The following is a 14238-nucleotide window of genomic DNA, read 5'->3' on the forward strand; positions in this document are numbered from 1 at the left end:
TGCAACACGTGCTTGGCAGAGATCTGGCATCATATCAAGAAGTGTAAAGTCCTGTACCTCAGACTAACACTGTTGCTTTTGCCTGCAACGTGTTGTCATATTCAGTACGAGGCACAGTTGTCTCTAAGGGAGAAACCTAACGGCGTCCCAGCCCTGATTATGCAAATGGAAGCGGGGTGGGCCACGAACCTGAGGCCAGTCCCTCGTAAACAAAAGAGAGATGCGAGTGTGCGTGCTGCCGCAGCCGCCGCTTGGTCGGCAGCCCAGGGCTGGGATTAGCAACTTTGGGCGCAGCGCCACCTGCTCCCTCCTGCCTCACCTGTTAGCAGCCTCTCCCGCTGTATTCTGCTCGCCGCTACAGTGTCGACATACTACTGCAAAGCTACCAGTAACAATGTGACTACATTCACACGCTAATACAATCGACGTTCGTTTCGTGCAGCTTTATAAGCTTTTGCTTACTGAATTTTAGTTGCAATAATACCAGTTTGGCTTTATGTCGCACTTCTTAAACTTTTTTCTTGAGGTACACTCTCAGTTTTCTTCTATTCCATATAAAAATGTCCTGTGTGATATTTGGATTCAGGAGGACAACGGGGGAAAGGTACCCTGGGTCTTCGTAACCGCTAAATTCAGAAAAAAGTTAAACATCAGCTTCGCAAAGCATTACATGTACATGATAAAGTAATTGATTACCTAAGATAGGTAGATTCTTTACTTCATTTATCTCAAATGTATGGCTTCTCATTTCAGAACTTCAAGAGAGGAAGAAAGTGGGCACAGTAACCTGGACCAACCCAACAGTCTTTCACTTTTGAGGGAACAGTGCAGTCGTAGGAAGTACAATGTCTTCCGTTCGTTTACGGGAGATAATATATTGACGCTGGCCCACTTTGCATTAAATACGGTACTGAACGTGGCGATACCACTGGATTCAAGTACAAGAGCTAGTGCTGGTTGCCTACATGTCACAGTCCAAGATAGCAGGAAGCCCCACCCCGTTATCAATGACGTCATCATTATCATGTGGCAAGGCATGCCACAATCTCTCCCCTTCCCTCCCCCCTCCCCCACTCCAGTCAATCTCAATGCAGTTTTATAATAAGACAGACAGTCACTTGAACTGCGCAAAAATGGCACAAAGTTCAAAGATATGCAGTATTTCCGAAAAACTTAGTAAGCCTCACTTGAATTGGTCTCATGTTCAAAAATACTTGCGCAAAATGACTATCATCAAAGATAGTAACCCCTGAAGTGTTGAAATTGCTCGAAAACACACACACACACACACACACACACACACACACACACAGGCACCATGCACGCACACATACATGTGCTTATCTTTGTACTTCATCTCTCTCTGCCTTTAAATGTCAAATACTGTGCTGCATGCACATGGGATTACTGTTACAAAGTTATCCAGAATTCGGGTGATCTTATGAAAGCTTTATTTCCTCTTACACACACATACAAACTGCATAACGTTCCACCTTTGTACATACTGTTCTGCCTTGCCATTAATTTCATTTGACACGTGTGTATAGAATATTTCAACATCAATTTCATAATCACCTCTCTGGTTATAACCATTGTAAATTTCCTATCTCCCTCTCTTTCCACCACTGCTAATCACTGTACCCCTTACACATGTTCAACCACTTGCAGGATAGACTAGAGAGAGAGAGAGAGAGAGAGAGAGAGAGAGAGAGAGAGAGTGAGAGAGATCATGTTGGAGTTGGGGGGGGGGGGGGGGAGGGGGAGCTAGACTGAGAGAAAGAGATAGCTCACCATGTCTCAGCAGTGCAGGTGTCTGATAATACGCCTAACATGTCCCATGTCTGCTAAGAGAGATGCCACATACAAACATCGCTAATGTTATGTCAAATGTCATCTCTCTCTCTCATTCACTCACTCTCACACGCACACATGCTTACTTGCGTGCATTAGTCCAGGAGCGATTTGCAAATGATCGAGCTTTGAATATAGAATTGAGAGTCGATACAGGCCGTCCCAGAGGGATGGTCAATATTCAGCATATACAGGAACGATCATTCGAAACAAAAATTCTAGTAAACACGGGCTCTAAAACACGTACCTTGAGGCCTATAAGCACTTCCTCATTTTTCGATACTGCGAAACAAATATCTTCCACTGCAAGTTCTTTGCTTCCATATTTTGGGCGGAGGTAGAATAGACCAAAACAATAATACAATATCTGGTAAGCATGGGCTCTAAATAAATACCCTAAGAGATATGAGCACTTGTTTGTAGAGCAGATATGTTCCTCAATAACGAAGATGAACAAGTGCTCACAGCTCTTACGGTAAGCACTTTAGAGCGCATGTTTGCAGCACGTTTTTCATGTTTTGATACATATTACCACGTCTCAAAATGCAGAAACTGAAGAGCTTGCAGTAGAAGCGATTTGTTTCATACTATCGAAGATGAACAAGTGCTCATAGCTCTTAAAGTATGCGCTTTAGAGGCCACGTTTACTAGACTTTTTTGTTTAGAATGGTCGTTGTTGTCATATCCCTGAATACTGACCATTACTCCTGGGACACCCTATACGCAATTAAGATATGAATACCAAATCTGTTATGAAGATTGTATTTACATTATACTCATTGGCGTAGTATCTGTGTGTAGTTTTTGAGTTTTGTTCTAATAAACTGTCATTCTGAATTGCATAAAGTGAAGAATCCTAAAATTCTGTTTTGTGCAGAGGTAAAAAAGCTCCGAAGCAAAAAAATGCTTTAAATAAAACTTTTATTATAAAAAGAGAATAAATTAGTCTAATAGTTTTATTAGTAAATTCGTCAATTTCATTATCGCTCATTATAAAAAAAATTACATTAGTCTAGAAGAAACGTTCTTCCTGATAACAGAGTGCCTGTGTAATAATTTCGTCAATTCCTACAGCAATTTTATCTTTGTCCAGATCATAATCAACATCGTCATCTTGCATTAAGATCGAAAACTGTGGAGAAAAAAACTATCATGGGATAGTCCGTTTTCCAGTCACCGGCTTAGTTAAAAAAAAACCTGTGATACTTCCGCTGTCATAAAAATACATATAACCCCTCTCTTGTAACCCAGAAACTTTGCGAAAACGTTTAGAACACGTTTCTAAGCCTCAGCAGCTGTCCTTTAAGGTCCCATTCAAAGAGAGAGAGAGTAAAATAAAATTATAACTGTGTTTCCAATCAGAGATTTGTACTGCTTATGCAACTGTGCGAGTTAAATGGTAGGAAGTACGAAGCTGTACACAAATTACTTCAAAAGTTGACGAATTTGATCTGCTTATTTATAAAATGGCTCAAATGGCTCTGAGCACTATGGGACTTAACAGCTGTGGTCATCAGTTCCCTAGAACTTAGAACTACTTAAACCTAACTAACCTAAGGACATCACACACATCCATGCCTGAGGCAGGATTCGAACCTGCGACCGTAGCAGTCGCGCGGTTCCGGACTGCGTGCCTAGAACCGCGAGACCACCGCGGCCGGCGCTTATTTATACATTTAAAGTGGTTTTCACTATGCAGCTGAAGACACTGTAGGCTAGCCTAAGTAAAGGATTAACGAATTGTGATGATTACAAATCATTTAATTCGTAAAATACTCAAGATGGCGTAAATCAGCAAAAGTTCCAGTGGCCGTTGAAGCCAAGGCAACGGGAAACTAGCACATCCCGCAGTAAGAGAGTTGGTGCCACCCCAGAACCACCAGCCTGTGTGTAGGTGGACGGAACTGCCCCTCAGTAGATAGTCTAAACAACCATCAGCATGATCGTCTCCAGTTACATTGCCTACAGAAATCCTTTGCTCTCTGAGGAATCATATAGCTGTGCGGCGTCTGAGGTAACAAAACTATTAAGAGGCGCCCTCTTGGTCTCAGTACGTCGTTGTTCAAGGCAGGCATCACTGCGTGACTAGCATCAGTGCGGCAGTTGCTGCCTTTTTCGCGATACATGTATTGGTGTTCACCACCTTGGAAACAACCATGCACATCGTCGTTCATCTTAACCCACGTCGTTCGCGATAGAATGTTCGTAGCACACCCATCCGTGATTGAGATGCAATTTTGCAATTTGCACTGCGAGGAGTTAGGTTCACGGTATCTACAATGCTAGAGCGATAATCTTTGTCGAGCTGCCCCCGTCTACGTGATCACAGTTAATGTTTACTAATGGCTCATTATTTCGTTCTTGATTCTAAATTCTCAAGGTTCTTCTATGATTTTCGGATAAGTAGCCTCTCTAGGGACTGGGATAGTGATCATTATTTCTAATTTATTTCTGTGTCTTTTCATTTACATTTAATTTGAACCACAGCAAGCCTGCGGATTGACTATAGTCCAAAACTGTGGTCTGAAAATCCCCAATTTATGTACTGAGACTACCTCACATTTCCGTAATTCGTTAACAGGTTTAATTGCAATTGTCCGTCTGTTACTGGTCTGTAGTTTTTAGCTGTTTTCTACGTTAATTTATTTATGTACCTCGGCAGTTGGATTCCATGCCGTAAGAGAAAAGAGCCAATGCCTCCACGGTCCAGGGAGCAGAGGATTATCAGGCGAGGTCAGTTTAATCTGATGGTAGGAGAAGCAGTGACTGTCAGAACTCCTTTACCTTTTGCAATTAGCTTTCACTAAGTTTTCAACCGTCTATATTCCATCTCCTCCTCCTCCTCCTCCTCGTCCCCCTCCTCCTCCTCTCTCTCTGTCTCTTTCGATACCTGTAAAAAAGAAAAAAAAAGAGGTAATGCATTTACCTGCAGGAAAGAGAAGGCAGATGCTCTTGAAATGTGGCATTCCAAACGAATAGCGATTAGTTAGGTTCGTCAAGTAACTAATGAAAGTGTTAAGCGGTGGCTTGTTGCTGAAAGAGCAGGAATTTAAATTTGATAATGGAAATAAGTGTGGATTGTAAAAAATTATAGATGGAGATCGAGGCTTGAATACAGTAAGCGGACATAAAGGGACTAAGGTTCCCGTAATCGTACTAGTATGATGACACGTGTGCCGGATGGACTAGCATGGAAAGCAGCGTCTTTAGTTGTTAGTAACGGAATCTAAGAAGAATAGTTAAGCAGTTATGAACATCACTGTAGCGATTTACTCATAGTGATTATCTTTTCTACCTGCCATCCAACACCAGTATGGGAAAAGTTTTTGTTCAGATTGCTGCATCTGCACAGTTGCACACTCTTTTCAGTCACAACAGTGTATTTCCTCCTCATTTAGGGAGAAATGAATATTGAAAGGCTAAATTCGCCGGTAGGATTTTATTATAAATTGCCGTAATACACTGATCCATTGAATTTCTTACTGTGCTTGCTGCAAGCTCAGAGTTTGTAATCTACATTTACACTGATTAGTTCGTGGAGAGGGTAATAAGAGGACAACCACTTTCCATAAAAATAGCTTCTACAATTTTATTGCGAGAACAGTAACTAAAATTCTTCATAACATTGCACAGCCTGAATAAGCTCTGAGAAATCAAGAAACTGTAAATTTGCTAATGGAATGAGACCAAGGCTTCAAAATAACAAGCAGGTATAAATGGACGAAGTTTCTGGCAACTATACAGAGATGACTAGACCTGTACTGAATAAACTAGCATGGAAAGCAACGGCTATGGTGTAAATAATGGCACCCAAGAAGAAATATTTAAACAGTTATCAACATGACTCTGTCGGTTTGCTGATAGTGGTCTTATGCTCGTAAAAGAGGTAGCTAATAAAGACAATCAGACATCTACAAAAAGATAATACATTAATAAGTTTATTTACACTACTACATTTAATAACTGAGACATACATAACTTTCTATAGCTGTAGGTTCATCTGTGGTGCTGAGTTATATACACTCCTGGAAATTGAAATAAGAACACCGTGAATTCATTGTCCCAGGAAGGGGAAACTTTATTGACACATTCCTGGGGTCAGATACATCACATGATCACACTGACAGAACCACAGGCACATAGACACAGGCAACAGAGCATGCACAATGTCGGCACTAGTACAGTGTATATCCACCTTTCGCAGCAATGCAGGCTGCTATTCTCCCATGGAGACGATCGTAGAGATGCTGGATGTAGTCCTGTGGAACGGCTTGCCATGCCATTTCCACCTGGCGCCTCAGTTGGACCAGCGTTCGTGCTGGACGTGCAGACCGCGTGAGACGCCGCTTCATCCAGTCCCAAACATGCTCAATGGGGGACAGATCCGGAGATCTTGCTGGCCAGGGTAGTTGACTTACACCTTCTAGAGCACGTTGGGTGGCACGGGATACATGCGGACGTGCATTGTCCTGTTGGATCACCAAGTTCCCTTGCCGGTCTAGGAATGGTAGAACGATGGGTTCGATGACGGTTTGGATGTACCGTGCACTATTCAGTGTCCCCTCGACGATCACCAGTGGTGTACGGCCAGTGTAGGAGATCGCTCCCCACACCATGATGCCGGGTGTTGGCCCTGTGTGCCTCGGTCGTATACAGTCCTGATTGTGGCGCTCACCTGCACGGCGCCAAACACGCATACGACCATCATTGGCACCAAGGCAGAAGCGACTCTCATCGCTGAAGACGACACGTCTCCATTCGTCCCTCCATTCACGCCTGTCGCGACACCACTGGAGGCGGGCTGCACGATGTTGGGGCGTGAGCGGAAGACGGCCTAACGGTGTGCGGGACCGTAGCCCAGCTTCATGGAGACGGTTGCGAATGGAGCAACAGTGTCCCTAATTTGCTGGGAAGTGGCGGTGCGGTCCCCTACGGCACTGCGTAGGATCCTACGGTCTTGGCGTGCATCTGTGAGTCGCTGCGGTCCGGTCCCAGGTCGACGGGCACGTGCACCTTCCGCCGACCACTGGTGACAACATCGATGTACTGTGGAGACCTGACGCCCCACGTGTTGAGCAATTCGGCGGTACGTCCACCCGGCCTCCCGCATGCCCACTATACGCCCTCGCTCAAAGTCCGTCAACTGCACATACGGTTCACGTCCACGCTGTCGCGGCATGCTACCAGTGTTAAAGACTGCGATGGAGCTCCGTATGCCACGGCAAACTGGCTGACACTGACGGCGGCGGTGCACAAATGCTGCGCAGCTAGCGCCATTCGACGGCCAACACCGCGGTTCCTGGTGTGTCCGCTGTGCCGTGCGTGTGATCATTGCTTGTACAGCCCTCTCGCAGTGTCCGGAGCAAGTATGGTGGGTCTGACACACCGGTGTCAATGTGTTCTTTTTTCCATTTCCAGGAGTGTACAATGGAACATTACGTTCATGAGCGAAGCAAACAGTCTTGGATGCTGATACGCTTAGATAAATTTCTGAATATTAGTAATGCTTGGTAGCATGATACTATGTCGATGAATTGTCCTCAGTGCAGTCAGGGGCGGCTGAAGGCCCAAGCGGCACAAGCCGCCTCTTGGGCCGCCAAGTTGAGAGCGGCACCAGAGACGCCATCACTGTGAGATTTCCATACGGGGCGCATCGCAATTAGTAGCGGCCGCTTGGGGTGCAAAGTGAGAGGAGCCACCCATGTACAACTTTTATATATAGTTCATATCACAGTTAGCAGCGAAAACTTACACGTGTGAAAGTGAACGAGGGAAAAACGGGAGGGAAGAGGACGCCAAATAATAAATTACTTCTGTGGAAAAAAGTTTTCGAACCGACTCTGAATGCAGTCTTCCGTGCTAATGATGATAAGTCTATAGATGCAATGAATATGGGACGAAATTCTGAATTGTGACCGCTTAAGGAAATGTGGTGGCTATTCAAGATCGACGCAGTGAGGTAATGTCAAGTCTGCGCCCTCTGGTGGAGTATGCATGGCGCCACCATCGGAGACCGCGAGCCATGGAAGAGCGAGATCGTCCGGAGGTGCGCTGGCAGGAGACTTAAAAGTGCCGTATCTCGCTTAGCTGTGAGCGCAGTCAACGATGGTGTCATCGATATCGCACAAGGTTCTGGTCTCAATTGTAGTAATACACTAATCTGTTGGATAACTTACTACAGTTGCCACAAATCTTGAGTAAAAGCTTGTAACATACATTTACACCAGTTAGTACGTCGAGAAGCTAAGAAGAAGAATCTCACCTTCCATATAAATAATTTCTACAATTTTATTGTAAGGCTAGTCATTTAAACAAGACATAATGCTCTGGAGAGCTATATCAAATCAGCCTTCATATTGTAAACATCAACAGTAATTATAATTAACTGTGAACGTTTTTATAAACTTCAGTAATAATAATTACTGCTCTAAGCCCCACGTTCGATACTGATCTATATTTCCCTGTTAATGCGTTAGTGTTTCATTCATTGTTTTGACTTGAAAATATTGGGATTTGTTGTGCACATCTCCGCACGCAACGGCACGAAAAAAAGTTTCAAAGGGCTCTAAGCACTATGGGGCTTAACATCTGAAGTCATCAGTCCCCTAGACTTAGAACTACTTAAACCTAACTAATCTAAGGACATCACTCACATCCATGCCCGAGGCAGCATTCGAACCTTCGACCGTAGCAGCAGCGCCTAGAACCACTCGTCCACAGCGGCCGGCCGCAACGGTAAGAAGTGGTGGGCTACAGAGTGATACAGCAGGTGTCGTCGTAGGGAGGCTGGACAGGAGCAGGAATGATAAGCGAACACGTAAATACAGCAAACAGAAGTTTTAATTATCTTGTAGCTTTCTTTAAGTGTTGCGAAGGAACTTTACAATAGAACAAACAGCAGTAAAGTGCAGCTGTTACAAGAGGTAAATTAACGAGGATCGCCGGCCGAAGTGGCCGTGCGGTTAAAGGCGCTGCAGTCTGGAACCGCGAGACCGCTACGGTCGCAGGTTCGAATCCTGCCTCGGGCATGGATGTGTGTGATGTCCTTAGGTTAGTTAGGTTTAACTAGTTCTAAGTTCTAGGGGACTAATGACCTCAGCAGTTGAGTCCCATAGTGCTCAGAGCCATTTGAACCATTTGAACGAGGATCGTGCAGTGTGAGGCTCCCGCTACTAATACACGAGCGAACAGTCGAAGGATGACTAAGACTGAAGACTGTCGAAGAATGCGACTGAGACTGTGCCGTGTAGACAGAACTTGGCTGTGTAGCTGCCGCTGGCAATCCTACACAGCGGCGGCGGAGGGTGTTTGCAGTAGGACCCGCCAAAGGCGTGATTCAGTGGACCCGCGTCATTAGATCCGCTGTCCGTAGCTGAGTGGTCAGTGCGACAGAGTATCAATCCTAAGGCCCCGGGTTCGATTCCCGGCTCGGTCGGAGAGTTTCTCCGCTCAGGGACTGGGTGTTGTCCTACTCATCATAATTTCATCCCCATCGACGCGCAAGTCGCTGAAGTAGCGTCAAACCAAAAGACATGCACCCGGCGAACGGCCTACCCGACGGGAGGCCCTAGTCACAAGACACGACGACGATTAGATCCACTTGGTACCGCTGTGACTGTTATCGGCGTCTGTCGGGAACATGCTTTTCCGTTGCCAATTGTGAGACGCTGGTGAGGGTGGTATCGATGTTTGATACCACAGATCCGCTTATGGGACATGAAAAACTGTTCACACCCTCATAACCTACTTTTAGTGGCACCTGATGACCATCGCTTGAACTGTCTCTCCTCGCGTCCTCGCCTTTCGTGAATGCGTTGTCATCGCTCACATCTTTCGCCTCCATCATTATTTTTATTGGTTCTTTGCTGTCGGGCAGATTTGGATTAGACGTATTATTCGCTTTCTTGGCTCACTAATGTTCCTTTCTTTTTCACACTAATATTCCAGATATCATGTGCCATACGCTCACCTATGTAACAGAACATCTGGCAAAGTTCTGTCGCGGTAAAGTCGAACCCATCTAATCTGTCCGCTAAATTCTTACGAAATTGTATTAATTACAAAAATGACAAGTATGAGTTGACAGTGTCACTAACTTTTACTTGCAGCAATGGTGTACAGTATCAAACTTTTAACGTCTGGAGACCATAGTCCTACTTGCTGGCTGTTGCTTGCAAATCGGGTGCACGTCCACCTGTTTCTGTGCCGGGGCGGACCGTAGCTCGTCTGTGCATGTGCAGTCACAAAAAACGCCGTTTGTGAAAAACGCTTTTCCCAACACTGCTAACGCTTTTTTTTAGTCAGTAGAGTATTAGCGTTTGTTCTGCACTATAAAAAACAGTTTACTGGCTCTATCCTAAATACTTTCAACTAATATTGACCATGTGGAACTTAACTGGAATTTACTTCACTGTCAGGGCAAAGAAAACAAAATTATCACTGACTTTTTATACCATAGCATGATGAGGATAAGGGATTCGATTTATAACTTTGGAACACATTCAAATGAAACTTCAGCTGCACTTCCTACCAGCGTTGTGTTCTTCATAACTTAGTTTATCCTGAACACAGCAGCATTTAGTTTGAAGACTTTAAGAGAACTGGTATTACCTTACCGTATGCCAATCACCCTGTAAAGAATATTATTCTACCAAGATTTCGGCCGCCAACTCTGAAGGAGAAAATCTACTTTAATGCTTCAGAAATGATTTTGGTTTTACTGAAATAAAGTTAATTATCTTTCCTAATTGACTTCTATTTGGAGATAAGATGGATGCAAACTGTGAAAGTACTATGTAGCACAACGGCTACCATTTTAAATTACATAAATATTGAAGTTAATTACTTAAAAAATGTAAAATTACTTTGAAGTAAAATCAGATATCAGCAAGTTAGCAAAGCGATAACTATATTTAAATGAACCAATAATAGTTGGAATATAATTATCTAGAGCATTCGATCAACAATCACTGTCGCAAAATTTTAACTCAGATACGATGTTATAAATCGTATGAATTTACATAGAAACTTTTTCTATGAAATTCGTGACTAGCAGCAGTGTTCAGTAAGTGACCATCGGAGAAAGAATTTACGAAGTTTTTTCAACATCTAATATTATTCAAAAATGATACAATAATAACTGACTGTAATATTCTTGCATAGCTCTAAGCACAATTAAAGTTAGGAAAACGTTCTTGCCTCAAATGTTGAAGGTGTAGTAGTGCAATCTCAAAGTTTTGGTTGCTGGCAATTTCTTAAGCTCGTCACGTATTACAGCTGACGGAAAAATATATTTCGAACCACGTTTCCAGCAGATATCAGTGTTCTTGAAGTGGCCATGGCTCAGAATTCCATCTAGTTTATGACCAGAAAATCTTGAATTTTGCGACCCACAATTTTAAGAGACTACTGAGCACCACAAATACCACCAAACACACCAAATCTCATTATCTCACTTCCTTTAACACACTATTTGCTCTATTAATTTCATCTCCCCGGACATAACACAGTTCCAAATCCGCACACGCTAGTAATATCTCTTCATCTCCCGCCTTTTCGACGCCTGCGTGCCACTCAGCGCTCCAAGATGATCCAAACAATCCAATGTCAAACCCATAGTGGATCTCCGCCTTGCGTTCATCTCGTTCCAAAATGTTAATACTAATCATTGACCCTAAGAATATTACACTCATATTTACTTCACTGAAAATTCAGACAATCATATAACGATGATTAACAAATTATTATTTATGCGCTTTCATTCAGGTGGTATTAGAGAATTGAAAGTTGCTTTTAAAGACGATATTTATATATCGAATATTGCGTTCACAGAAAGAAATTAAACTTTTTTACAAATTTTAAGCTCAGTATAAACACTTATGTTTCATGATGATGAGGCAGATGTGGGAATATTGCACATGATATTCTGATGTACGGCCACACATATGAGATGAAATTTAATAACGTGGCAGAGTGGACAGAGAGAGAGAGTGACAGAGAAAATTTACTGTGGTACATGAATCACAGAGATGGTGGTGATAATGAGGTAGACATGGAAATATTGTACATAATTTTTGACGTTGTACGTGAGCCGTGTCTGCTCGTTCCGTGTTTTTGCACATTTGCCTACTGGCCCGATCCGTCTCTGTCTAGTCGCCGGGTGGCACTGCGGTTGGCTGTTAGTTGACTCTTTGGTTGCAGTTACTTGCAGCTGGTTGTTGACCGCATGGGCAGGCAGTCGGTCGCAGACAAGATGCACATATGAAGTGCGGTGAGGTGTTCACGGAGCTTAAGGGTACACGATTCTCTAAGCGGCCGGCGGTCGGTACAGTTGTGTTGGTCAGCAATACTTTGTCCTAATGTCGACGGTGCCGGTACCCTGGATCAAGGAGGTATCGTTGCTGATGTGGGTGTTGGAGTGCTGCCCATTTTCTGGTGGCGTGTGTTCTGCCCTTTGGGGTTAAGGAACTCGTTACTTGATTGACACATGTGCTCCCGTGTTGAAGTTGCTCGCGCTTCGCTGTATTGCCTGTGGTTCTCCATCAGTCTGTCTCAAGTGTTAAATTTACCTTTTGGTGCCTCTCTTTGAAATTATCTGAATGCCATATTCAATGTGTTTTAAAATTTCTTATAAGTGCAACTTGTTCAGTGTCTGTTTAACCTGTCATTCGAACATGAAATTGATTGTGACACATGCTCTAGGCCTCCACGCGTATTAGTGACCACTGAGATCGAAATTGAGTCTTATTTGTACTAGAATTCATTGCTTCACTGACTGATTTAACGGCTGAAAAATTGCCTACGGCCGTTTTAAGCAAACGCTAGTGGCCCAGTGAATCTTGGCTCATTTGGATACTTAAGTTCCGTAACTCTTATGAGATTTTGCCCCTTTCAAGAAAATTTGTGTTTGTTTTAAATATAGTGACTGTTGTAGTTGTTTGAGTGTCAGCCCTCTATATTTGCCTGTTACCTTTTAACTCACTAAAGTTAATTCGTTTGAGTTGCCTGTGATTTCGTGCTTATTACATTGACTTGTTGTTATATTTTATTGTAAGATTAGCTGGTAGTAATTCTTATCCTAATATTCTTGTCGTAATACGTAAGGTTTCGTTGGGGCTTGGGGTCACGCTCACATTGAGTTTCTTGTCTTGGTCTGAGCACTTTCGTATGTTCTATGATTATTATGCATGAATTATCTATTAGCTTGTTTGCTTTCGGCTTTCCGAGTTGTTCGTAATTTCAAAGAGAGGCGCCAAAAGATAAATTTAACACTTGAGACAGAGTGATGGAGAACCATAGGCAATCCAGCGTAGCGAGAGCAACTTCAGCATGGGAGTGCATTTGTCAGTCAAGTAACGAGTACCTTACCTACCGGTTCATGAGGCGTAGCCTGTCTGCGTCGGCTGTGTATTTGTGCGCGGACGGCGCGCCGCTTCCCGTCTCACAGTAGCCTCTGAGCGGCGCGCTCTCTTGCTATGGTTCAAAATGGTTCAAATGGCTCTGAGCACTATGGGACTTAACTGCTGAGGTCATCAGTCCCCTAGAACTTAGAACTACTTAAACCTAGCTAACCTAAGGACATCACACACATCCACGCCCGAGGCAGGATTCGAACCTGCGACCGTAGCGGTCGCGCGGTTCCAGACTGTAGCGCCTAGAACCGCTCGGTTACTCCGGCCGGCTCTTGCTATGGCATCCCTCATAAGCTGAGTTTCTATCCCGTAGCAATCTGGCGTTAATTTAACCGGAATTACGCGTTATTCTAAACCAACTTATTCAGACCAGGCCTACCGTACCTACCCCTTCCAGGTTTTCCTCATTCGAAGTTCGGTTTTAACGTAAAAGTTTTAATATTGGGTTATGCTCAATTTGTTAAATGATATTTTATTATTTTTCCACAGCAATATCTTGATTATGCCCAAGGGGTTTGATCAAATATTGGATATTTGTGTTGAGAATTGTTTCTGTGCTCGTTCCATAAAATACTAGTATTTAACCATCCTCAGTTTATCAAATACCAGACTTGTGTAATTTTATGTTACTACACTTCTTGTAAGTTATATTTATGTTTGTTAATGTCAAGCACCCCGTTTAGCCAGCCAGATGTTGGAATGGTAATCTTTAACATATCTGCTGTCATTGTTTGCCCAGCGCTAGGCGTTTGGTTAAGTTATATTTGATTGTACTACTTGTTTGTTAGTCCTTCCTTAATTGGTGTATTTTATTCATTTAAATTAAATAATTAATTATTGGTTAATTGAAGATATTTTGGAGCAACTTTATTAGTGATTTGGTATCTGTGCAATAAAAGATTTCTGGAGTTTTGTGAAGTAACAAATGACTTGTGATAAATGGCCTGCATCTTACCCATGCCCGTTTAGTTGTTTC

The 14238-nt window shown here is 43.3% G+C and overlaps 1 protein-coding gene across 1 annotated transcript in view; it reads left to right on the top strand.

The window, feature by feature from the left end:
- The first annotated feature begins 220 nt into the window (after positions 1-220).
- Positions 221-14238, top strand: part of LOC126471016 (tachykinin-like peptides receptor 86C) — a 139778-nt gene continuing 125760 nt past the window's right edge. Inside the window, exon 1 of the mRNA XM_050099076.1 lies at positions 221-321. Within this exon, the coding sequence (XP_049955033.1) occupies positions 221-321 (101 nt within the window). The remainder of the gene's footprint in view (positions 322-14238) is intronic.

The sequence above is a fragment of the Schistocerca serialis genome, chromosome 3 (assembly GCF_023864345.2).
Source record: "Schistocerca serialis cubense isolate TAMUIC-IGC-003099 chromosome 3, iqSchSeri2.2, whole genome shotgun sequence".
In the NCBI taxonomy this organism is placed as follows: Eukaryota; Metazoa; Arthropoda; class Insecta; order Orthoptera; family Acrididae; genus Schistocerca; species Schistocerca serialis.